This window comes from Cydia strobilella, chromosome 16 (genome assembly GCF_947568885.1).
Source record: "Cydia strobilella chromosome 16, ilCydStro3.1, whole genome shotgun sequence".
In the NCBI taxonomy this organism is placed as follows: Eukaryota; Metazoa; Arthropoda; class Insecta; order Lepidoptera; family Tortricidae; genus Cydia; species Cydia strobilella.
In genome coordinates this window covers 15,135,659-15,148,121 of record NC_086056.1, presented here as the reverse complement: position 1 = coordinate 15,148,121, position 12,463 = coordinate 15,135,659, and the positions used below count along the sequence as shown (strand labels likewise).

General features: G+C 36.9%; 1 protein-coding gene across 1 annotated transcript in view; it reads right to left on the bottom strand.

Annotated features, from left to right (window-relative positions):
* The window catches only part of LOC134748148 (homeobox protein homothorax), a 333,582-nt gene that overhangs the window by 206,498 nt on the left and 114,621 nt on the right, over positions 1–12,463 (bottom strand). Inside the window, exon 7 of the mRNA XM_063682855.1 lies at positions 10,350–10,476. Coding sequence (XP_063538925.1) covers positions 10,350–10,476 — 127 coding nt within the window. The remainder of the gene's footprint in view (positions 1–10,349; positions 10,477–12,463) is intronic.

The following is a 12,463-nucleotide window of genomic DNA, read 5'->3' as shown; positions in this document are numbered from 1 at the left end:
TATGAGGATTTTGAATAAACCGGAAACATAAAACCAAAATATCCTTTAATTTACTATAGGTATAATTTTTTTTTTCAATTATTATTCTTAAATTTCTAATTGTAGATACCTTTATTGAACTAAATTAATTTATACGGTTTTTTTTTGTATGATTTATATGACTATCTGTACATATTAGCATAACTACTGTTCTGTATATTGACAACACTGATCAATACTGAATAAAAGAATATGAATATGAATATAATTAATATATGCGTTTCATTTATAAAACATTGATCTCTTATTATTATTTTAGGTATGTGAGTGTCTTTCAGTTGATGCTAGAGTCCGTGGTAGCTAACTTTGCACGAATTTGAATAGGTATAACAAAGTGAGGGAGTATCATCATTATTATACGTCATATTTTCATAGAAAATTGACATTAACGATGATTTTGCCACACTTTGTCATTGCACTTATCTTAACCCGACTACAATTCTTATAATAGTAATTGTGATGCAATAGAGACGGCCAGACTTAAATAATAGCACTAGCTCTGTCAAATTTTCATGTACTTTAAAAGATCTCTTCGACTTTATGTTCTCTCTATAGGTGGACAAACAAATGAAGACCGTAATTGAATACTGCACAGCCGTTCTAAATTTGAAAATTAATTTCAAAATTCCTTGCGACTAGAAACAGTTACGGCGGAATCTAATTTTCCACGTAGGCATGCGCTGCATTCCGCTCCCATACTTCAGTTGCATTGCGACTGCATTGCGAATGAGGTTACTTTTCTACCCGGAACGCAGGATGGCAGGATGTGAGGAGTGAAATTTAAATGTGGAATACTAGTGCGAATTGGACTCTTTGTTTCTTTTTAACAACGTCAGTTACTGCGGTGCATCGGTCCGAATTGGGCTTTAACTAACTTTACTAAAAAGTCCAATCACGTCGATTTAATGTAAAAAATATTCAATGGAAGAGTTAGTTAACATGTTAATTTACAGAAACGAAATGCTTGGGTACAAAATGTATTATAAATATGTAAAACGATTTTAAAATAGACCGAACTATTTCATTGTAAATTCAAAGACGTTCCCAATGATTTATTGCTAGTAGTTTCGGCCCTTTGGTTGTAGTACAGACAAACAGCATGGCTACTTAAATAAATATTTTAAAGTTAAAAAAATGCTAATTGATGACCAGATTACTTTGGTCTCTCATATGTCCGAGTGTATACAAAGTTGGTACATATTCGACTAGAACAGTGGTAACCAGGGGATCATGAGTATATGGGTGGTATGTAAGAATGTGTGTAAAGAAATACAGTAGCAGAGTTGTAATGAAGGTGATGCGTCTTACGTATGTGTACTTTGTCCCTGACTATTGGTATACCTTAATAAGAAGACATAGGGTTGAAGGTTGGTTACGTTTGTATATTAATGAGACCTTACAAACGGGAGCTTCGGGAACGGTAGAGCATTGAGGTCAATTGGCAGGTGGTCAATGAGCGCTTATTTGGAAACATTGTCATACAGAAAAATTTAAATGAATTAACCAAACTGCTTGATTAAATATAAAGTAAAAATTTCCTACGCTTGTATACACAATGTATTCTCATCTGTCTCCGCCGGGCACAGATGGGAATAGGTGCTTCATATAAATAATTCCCATTTGTGCCCGCGTTATGAACGGCAGCGGTCACGTGGGGCGGGGACAAATGGAAATACACCGTATACAAACCGTGCAAAGCAAAATGAACATGTTTCTCACATTTACGTAAAAAAATATATTTTTTCTCTCCATATCATATTTTTATTCACAATTGATGTAATACCACATCGGTGGCAAACAAGCATACGGCCCGCCTGATGGTAAGCAGTCACCGTAGCCTATGTAAGCCTGCAACTCCAGAGGTGTTACATGCGCGTTGCCGACCTTTTAAAAAACTGTTAGGGTTCCGTACCCAAAGGGTAAAAACGGGACCCTATTACTAAGAATCCGCTGTCCGTCTGTCCTTCTGTCTGTCTGTCACCAGGCTGTGTCATGAACCGAGTTGAAATTTTCACAGATGATGTATTTCTGTTGCTGCTATAACAACAAATACTAAAAGTACGGAACCCTCGGTGCGCGACTTGGCCGGTTTTTTGAAGAACCCCATGTTATAACAAATATGGCACTAAACTTTCCTGCATAACTCCTACTATAGTATAGTATTCATCTTTTATAAGTATTTTTATCAAACACGACTTTAATATTCGATATCTACAGTTACAAAAGGCATAATTGTGAATGCCCCCTCACATCTGCCGTATGACGAATCATTCCACTTTGACAGGTTTTTGTCATTTCTCTGTCAGCTGTAATGCCAGTAATTCACACCCTAGGTACAGTCAGCGTGTATTGATTGACTGTATGAATAATAATTATTGAAACTTGTACGGAAATATTAATTGATAATGAATTAATTACGTATGTTAATTTTCTTAGAAATGGTAATTTAAAGGAATTATTTGCATAAAAGCGTTTATTTAACATTAATTTATGCATCGTATAAATCTATAGTTCTGTTTGAAATCTATGTGTAATGTACCTATTAATGAATCTATAGGTATTGTATAGTATAAATATATAGAAAATGAAAATATACGTTTACCTAAGTATGTATTAGGTAGTATCGAACTTTTTAATGTTCCTTACCTTACCTTAAACTGATTGAGTAAAACGGTAATATGATATCATATTTACTACAATCATAAATGAAAATATAATTTCTGTGTAGGTATGATGAACGTATTTTACAAATTTACACAATACACAAGATTTCATCCAAAGTATACACATTTTCAGACAATCCTACAATAACATATTTCGCATTCATCACTAAAATCATAATACGAATAACCATTCAAACGCTCCATACACGTCACATTCATACATGCCATCCAAAATGAAATTACACGTGAAATATCAAACAAAACTTCGCCGACTACGGATAAAAAAGGGTAACACCTTACCATCAACCATTTCTAAATAAGTCAATAAAAATGTCCACTCGAATTTCAATCTTAATACGTCAATCATGAGTTCAATATCAAAGTTACATATTTCGCACGTAGTATGGTTTGATATTGGGTAGAGAAACGAATAAATAAAAGCATTAGATCCGTCACAATGGAATAATGCAGCTTGATTGTATTGAAGCAACCCTTTTTTATTATAAAGTCCTGGTAATTGTTAGGATAACACTGGGCTAGTTTCAGCTATTTGTTTGGGGTGGGATTATGTGGAGATTGAGGGCTGGTGAGAGCGATGGTATTCTAATAGAAATTATCTAGTTATTCAAAGTTTGATTCCCGTTGGTGTAACCATGTGGACAAAGCGAAGCTTAGCTTATAATAAAATTAAACCAATTCTACTTATGAAGGCCACATACTTGTACATGAAAGAGACGCTTCGAGGCGTCTGTGATGGGGAAACTTCAGATATACTTGACTTTTTTATATCATGACACGAAGTATAGAAAGAAAGAAAATTATGAAAAAAAAAGTAATTGTGTGGTTTTATGAAACCACGATGCAAGTGAAACTTTTTTCGGATTGTAGGCATTAAACTAAAAAAAATCGGAAACATATTCGATTTAGGGTATTAAAATCGCGTTTTTAATCTTAACTTAATAAATATCCTCTTTAATTATCTTACTGAAGCTCGCCCAACGCCAATGTAATTCAGCTACTCAACACGAAATGGCGCTGTAATTAATTATTAATATAGCTTACTTAATACACGCGACTCAAGGATTAAAGAAACTGGTATAAGTAAGCTCTCCGATTACGCTTAGGTTGTTAAGGATCTCGTGGTCACGTTAAACTGGGGTTTTCGAAATGTCTACACGCTTGGGAGTAGCCAACCGTTGGGAATTGTTTAACGGAATCGTGACGTGTAAAAAGTCGTATGTGACTTTAAACTTCCTATTATGATTTGACTATTTGCCATTCACCGTAGAATTTGACAGATAGAGAGCTAGTTTGACGTATTAACCTCACCGTATTTAAGGTTAATAAGGTCTACTGTCCTTAAATTTTTATATGAAATTACAAGCAAATATCTGCCTTCGTGAATTATGTATTGTAACCTTAGTCCGATAAAGAAGTTTATTTTAAAGACTATGAACTAAGAACAAGAAATAAAGTAGAATTAACCTAATGATGTAATTCTGTAATGCTAAAAACAGACCAAAAAATTAGAAGCGATAGAATAAAAGTTTCCCTTTAAAATTATAATATCTTATAATTAAATAGAACATCACACAAATTGATGATTGAATTTGAAGTTAGACCATCTGACACAGTTCTAATGTCGACGTTAAAAAGTAATTTGCACCACACAATTTTATGTACATATAAAATGTCACTGCGTAAACGCTGCGTCAATGTGATGTGGTCAATTTCACACTCAGCCTTGTTATTTATTGATCTTTGTATCCTGACGTTTATCACTTCAAACACATTTCAACGCCAGTTTTAAACTATTTGAACATATTCCCCCTTTTTATAATTTAGTTAACCTGTTCTAAACACGAAACCTGATCCTTGTGCGCGCTTAGCGGACACTGCGGTTTGGACTGACGAATCTAGCGTGAAATTTAATCAGTTACGATCTCCGTTTACTTTTGACGGTCTACTCGGTCTAGTAACATTATAATTTTGACTAAATTTTAAAACCGTAAAAGACTCAACAAATAGTTTATTATGTACTACAATTATCAGTGGATTTTCCAGTCTTGGCCGCCCTAGGCCCTGAAGCAATTAATAGCTGCCCCTTTCTCAGCACTCATCATATAGACCCGTTCCTAACGGACCCTTAGACTAGTTGGGTGGTTTTGTGGTAGTGACAATTACTTTTATTTCCACATACATTTTGATTCACTTTTGGCGACCAACATATGTACGTATCAACAGAATTCCTAAAGGTTTAATAAAGAAATGTTGCAAAGTGTAAAAAGGGCTCGCCCAAACTGATCGAAATGCCGTTACAAGTGCAATAAAAATATGCCCATGCCCAGGTGAATCCCATTTCCAAATGAGCCCGTCCAATCATAAGTCAAGGAAAACTCCGACCAACCACGCCCCGGGGGAAAGCCCCTCTTAATCTAATATTAAACACATTCGGATATTAGATACAAAGTGAGCATTCACAGAATTTAATAATCCCTCTCTTGCCGCTCTCACTCTAGCGTATACACTCGTCCCGCTCGCTCCTGAATTATTAACAACAAATTTTATGATTACATTTAGAACTGAGTGCAAGGAGAACGTGACGAGAAAGTTGAGCGTGGCGTGAAAAATGGCGGGAAATCGCCGGTTAATATTTTATTGGTATCGATAGATTTGAGTTATGGGGGGTGAGGTAATTTTCAATTTTGTGACTGAAATATTGATGGCCCCTGAGGCCTAACCCGGATTAAGTGGTACATGTAACAGACCCCATACATCACGTATCGGGACTGGACGGTGGAGTGGGGTCTATCTGTATCACAGATATATATATACTTGTGTAATCTACCTTTCCACCAAGGTGGAGATGAGTGAAGATAAGAGACGTGCGGGAATTAATCAATAGCATAGGTTGTCTTCTCCGCTCCGCTGGATTACACCTCCTCAACTCCTCCTCCTCTTATCACCGTCTCAGTGGAAAGGTAGCCATAGCACAGAATCAGTAATAGTTTTATCATACAGAACGGCCACGCACCGCCCCGCCCTGACTCGAATTACCTCACCCCGCGAAAGCAGATTGACGGTTGCTCAGTACTATTTTTAAGCAACTTACACTACGACGCATGACGCATGTACAGACGTGCCGTTCACACATAGAAACGCAAGTGATTTTTTCACCTCAGCAGCTCGAACAAGCCTACTTTCGTCACTCCCTGGAGTGAGGAAAGTGCGACTTTCCTCACTCCAGGGAGTGAAACAATGTAGCTTTTTAATTTAGTGAAGGCCATGAACTTCATACTTTTATTACATTTTTTTATGGTACGGTACGGTACGGTCCGGTCCGGTCCGGTCCGGTCCGGTCTCGTCTCGTCTCGTCTCGTATCGTATCGTATCGTATCTTATCGTATCGTACATATTATAATACTTTTTTTTTCTGTTTATTCTGTGTAATTCGAAATACATTTTAACCTTTAATATGTTCTCACTACTGAGGTGAAAAATTATGTGTGCAACACGAGAGCAAAGTTATTTTACATCTCGTGTTTTTGAGTCTTTCGCTTTCTCGGGACTCAAAATAAACACTCGCAAGAAAAACCAACTTTCCTCTCTTGTTGCACAAATAACTATTGATGTATAGCGTGTCCGCCCTGTGGCCATAGTCAACGTTCAGAAGATGGAATCACAATGAAGACATACTCATGTAATCTAAGTGAATAGTAGAGGCTCAGCTAGAGTTCCCATAGTCTAATGCCAAAACAGAGTCATACGGAATTACCCACATGGTTCTCAACATCTAAGCCAAGCCTAAAATTATTAGAACTATTGTAAAATGCATTATACAAGGAAATCGCTTCATTGGTACACAGACAGCAATGTATTTTACATATCGGCACGACTGAAAAAACTTATCTTGTTCTGTCAATCTAAAGAAAAATGTGGTGTTGAGATTGTGGTATTGGATGCATACAGTTACTGCCTTTCAAATTTAAGTAGCAGTGTCAGAAACCAGATGTTTTCAAAGTATTGGATGATATACATACGAGCCTATCGCTGTTCCCGGGTACTATTTTAATTTACAGTATGTCTAGTTTGGAATCATTAAAATACCTTCATGACATACATGCATGACACACTAGAATGGTCTGGATTTGGAGCGAGGCGTCCGACACTTCTGTTTTCTATAGAGCGCATCACGGGATAACTGATCACTCGTCATAGAATGGACGCGTCGGCTTGGACCCGTTCTAGTGAGTCACCATTTAAAATATTCTACCTATAAGGAACACTAAGTTTTTGACTACCTAGGTTTAACTCTCTCCCTTGCTTGTAGTTCCCTTATTGACCAAACGTAATTGCATACTTTTCTAACATATCTATAACTATTAATATAGCACATTCCACATGCCATGCAATTCTCGAAACGTGAACAAAATCGCATCATCTGACAAGCTCTATAAAGATAATAAGCTCCGACGTGCGATATATGTAATTGATTTAGGTATGCGTTTAGATGTTTATGACTATCATATTTGCCCAATGTATGTTAGCCATATCACGCAAGAGCTGATTTTTTTTAGAACAGCCTGAATCTATGGTCTTTTAATAAAAATATATATTGTCTTTGGCACCAGTCTTTTTGTCTGGAAAATTCTCTTTGGTTACGGAATATCTGAATTATATAGTATCCCATTTTCGTCAGTAGAAAAAGGCGGCAAATTCAAAAAATGTAGTCGTGATTGGCGTGAAGGGTTGACCTCCCATTATTATAATTTCGCGCCTTTTTCTACTGACCAAGTGGGATTGCCAAGGTATATATGACCATAGAGATTCAAGCCCTAAATTTTTTGAGAAAATCATTGTATTTTGTTTATTGCTTTTTTCTACGAATCCAGTACTAAATGCCGTGCAATCTAAGTACGCTCACGTGACTTGAATCGTCCGACTGACAAGGTTTATGAAGATAATGGGGCCCGACGTGCCATAATTTTATTTCGGGAGGGGGCTAACGCAATAATGGTCATATTTTTCCCGCTTCGGGTTACCTAGGGAACCCTATGTTTGGATGTGCTTTTGGAAGGCCGAAAATAAATTTATAGATCATGATTATTATTCTCTTTGTTTAATTTTCTTTCTTAGACTAGGTTATCTCTAATTTAAATAACAGTAAAACTTTATGTACCTATATACTCGTACACGCACATACAAAAAAATATACAAATTCCATATAAATATAAAGATCATGATTATTATTAGAAATTATTATGGGTGTTCGGAAAACGAAAATTTCTTTATTGATGTTCATAATCAGGGTAGATGGGTTGAGTAATGGATTCGGAGCAGTATTTATCCAATGCTAATGACAAAACATGTACACTCAATATGTAAAGAGAAAACATGTACACTATTTTACTTAACTGTTGTTAGATCACATTTTCGTTCTGAATTATCAACTACAAACCTTCGTCTTGAATCACTATCTATTAAAAAAAACGCATCAAAATCCGTTGCGTAGTTTTAAAGATCTAAGCATACATAGGGACAGACAGACAGCAGGAAGCGATTTTGTTTTATACAATGTAATGATACATATTAACCTCCAATTGCAGAATAATGTCAGAGACTGAAATCCATAGCGAATTCAGTCAATATTAATGAAAATTCCGCTTTCAAATAAAATCTTTAAATTATTTTCCCAGCGACAAACAAGCACTTTATAGCCCATCAAACTTGTCAATCTAGAATTCAGAGCTGCAATCGTCCATTCCTGCCCTAGGCCATAAAGGATTATTCCCCCGGGAAATCCACAGCATATATTATTAATTAATAAAGTCCGATCCGCGCTCGATTGACGTCCACGCGTATAATTGTCAACTGTAATTGAAAAACCCGATTACGCTGACTAATTATTAATTCGTAAATAATTTACCCCCCTCCCCCCTCCCCTGGGGCCTGTGATTGAATTAAGGGGGTATTTTGAATTTTGCATAATTCAAGTTAGCCCTTTATGGCTGTTGAGGAGTTTTCGGCGGTTGAAATTGGCATATAATTTTATGTGGGGTTAGGACCTGAATTTTGATGGGCTGAGAAAAGGATTAGGCGGTTTTGGAACATTACATTAATTACACGAATATTACTTAATATTTCTATAAATGTTGAAATAATTGAGAAATCGAAAATAATTATATTTACGTTTTGTTAATTCATAGTGACAAATATAACGCTTTTATTTAAAACTTTTGAATTAGAAATCTTTAGCGCAGTTAAATGATGCGCGATTAGGTATTGACATTGACATTATTGACAGTTTTACTGATACTGCAAAACTGTATCGGATTGATCTAGAAATCACGCACGTTCGTACACTGTCACCAGAATTTTCCGCATGAGCCATGAAAACACAATGCTGACTGACGCACAATACTCGCCGACAAAGCTCCGTTTCCCGGCCGGAAAAGTTATTTTTTTAATCCTCAGATCACTGTAACGCCACAGAATCCAATTTACCAGTCATTTTGCCGTCGCGCGACAAACCGAACAATTACACATACGTGCGGCGAAACTATAATTTCCACATGTGCAAAAAACCGCCGCTTTGCGCCCGCCGCGTCGCTTTTGACGGGTGTCAAACCTCGATAGCGCTTTTGTATCACACTTTAAATTTTTTAGAGCTAAATCTGAACACAATGTCTACCCACACAAATTACACGTATTCATATGTATGCGATTATCGTAGATGCGGACGATACCACCTCATTTCAATACCTATTGTATGTTGCTCTAACTCGTAAAGTCCTAAGTCGTATTCCTGCCATATTGCATGTGTCGTTTGGGTGCGTTTGAGGCGCCGACGACTGATGCCTGTGACAACTGGTTGTAATCATTTCTCAGGTACCTTTGTGGCGATAGACGTGACGACGGGACCCGTCGTGTGACGTGAAGAGGCGTTGACGTGTCGTGTCGGATCTAGATCGCGGCGACATGTTAATTGTTACCTCGTTCGCACTTCAGATATTTCTGACTAGGGTGCGACATTCCTAAATGTTGCAATTATGATTTTTTCCTCGCCTAAACTTGGTTGAAGCTGAAGAGGATTGATAATCCTACAGTCGGTAACGTCGATGCTTATCTATTGAGTTATACAAGTGCAAAAGATGCGCGCAGGATTTAAATTGGCAATGAACTGCTGTATAAGTTTTCTATTCCAAATCTTTCAGATTGATATGTAAGGGTACCTAGTTTATTTTTCCTGGAGAGTATAAATTAGAGACAATCACGTGCAAATTTTCAAACTGGCAAAACTGAATTAGCTTGATATGATTTCTATCCAAAAAACGCTTAATATCATCACACGGTCAGATCCTCTACGGAGTTCACCGTAATCTCTCGCATTGTGTTCAAATATTATTATAAGTGTCAAAGAGGTATCTATTATTTAGTTACATAATTTGTAATGTTTGTGACTGCGTATCATGATACTGCTTGCTGCAGCCAGAAGTAAGGTCTCAAGACTGCTTAGCTCCATGGACTTGTCTAAGTTTAAAGAAGTGTATATTCTTTAGATATTCAACTTTTTAAACCGCCTATTGTGACCGAGACTGGACTGCTCCAGAACTTCCAGAAGTACCAAGGCCTCAGGGCTAAGCTCACCTGGATCTGTCGCGTCGAGGGTCTGCGGCGGGGGCTGACTGAGGGGGCCGGGGGTGCCGCCGGAGCCGGGGGACCGTACGTCGTCGTTCACGGCGCCGCCGTAAGACAGCGACGACGAGGGCGGTCTCTGTTGACAATACCACACCGGTTATGATCGCCTGGTAATTCTGCCAAGATTTGGCTCATTTTTTGTAAAAATTACCAGGTTTTTTAAGGTTAATTAAGCTGAAGGCTTATTAGAGTTATTAGTAATGAAATGATGCATGATTTTAGCGATCTCCCAGCTCTTTAATTAATTGAAAAATAATTTCACACCCGAGCTCCCGGCACACCCCGGCCTTGTTAGGCGGTAATTTTCTTAATTACTAGTTATTCTTTCTGTTGTAAGTGTTGCGACGTTGGCAGTCAGTTCTTACTGTAATAAATAACGCGTTAGACGAGCACGCGAGCCTTACCAGTTCTTCTGGTGTCCTGGTCCATTGCACCTTGAGACATGAGCTCAGCAGATTCAAAAGTAGTAAAAGAAAAACACAATGATGCATAAAAATATAAATAACAAAAATACTACTAGAGTTAGACCAAGATCTGCAACGATTTTGATAGCACATTATTTTAAACGTCAAGCTTCTATGAAAGTATGACGCATAAATAACACTTGCACTGCGTGTGCTATCAAAATCGTTGCAGACTTATATTGGTCCAACTGTTAACTAAAGGTATGAATGTAGTTAAATCTACAGTCTTCACATTGTTTTAGCAAGATGTACCTAGTCAACAAGATACTCTGGGCCACCATGTGAATAATGTTAAAATTAGATTATAAATCAAATTAAAAGAAGAGGTCCGTATAATTAATATCCATTAGTATTATATTAACAAAAAAACAGTAATAACATTTAACACAAAATTAACAATAAAAATAAAATCCAAATACAATTTAAACTTATGCTAAAAACAAAACCTAAAAATAAAAACTAAATATAAAAGACTTCGCCCAAATCACCCCCTTCCGGCATGGTTGTAAGACTTGTAAGAACGCTAGCTAGCGGCGTTTACCCCTCTGCTCTGCACCACCAGACTTACTGTTTGTCATCGTTAGAGTTCGTTAATTTTATTGTATGGAAAGTTTCATAGTAAACCGCCGCGGCGCGCCGGGTGACGTTGATCAGTCTGTCAAGTGCGGATGGTGCACAGTGCACTTAGACATTGTCAATGTAACATGGTCGGATAATGATCAAAGGTTTTATGTAAATATTTTGCTAAATTACAATGTACAATAATAAATTGTTCTAGCCAGTTACACTGCAGTTTTTGAAATATACAACTTCTTTTGCTGTATTTGCAATGAATATTAGTTTTAAAGTTTTTAAACTCGCTGTCGGCTTAACCCTAAGCGCAGCGCTATGGCGCGTGACAACAGCTGCGTGTAATGAACCGTACGCTCATGAAATTCCTTATAGCACTGTTTCCTTAAAGCTAGACACTTACAATAATTGTAAGTCTACTTTTTATGTAACCTATAATTAGTATAGATTACATAAAGTAGACTTAAGTCCCCGGCAAGCTCGGCCGAATTTCACCTTCCCGTACAAACGGAGTGTAGTTCTCATTTTAAAACTACGTGTTGGATTGTAATAAAACTTTGCACATACAAAGACATGAGGTATATCTATGTCTGTAGTTAGTTTATATAGCTCTAGTATATAAAACAAACGAAATAGAGCAAAAACAAGATTTGTAATTAATAAACTTAAATTCGCTGTATTTTTTTAACTATTGTGTCTGAAGCTACATAAAGTAATTACAGACCTAGATAAGGCTTTAAGAGCGTTCACATTTTTTTAATATATCAATTTATTTCCTGTTATTTCGAAATGTTTTAGAATGAGAGCGTAACAAATAAAAATAAAATAAAAATAAATAAATCATTTATTCTAGCGAATTAAACCCTATTTTTACATTAATTCTTCTGCCAAACTGCAGGACAGTTTGTTGTTCGATTGTATGGCGGCTACGCTCGTGTGACTTAATTACCCGTTGAACTGGGATTGGAAACTTGTGGCACTACCCCGAATCCCGTATTCTTCCTTATGGCCAAATCACACCGGTTCCAA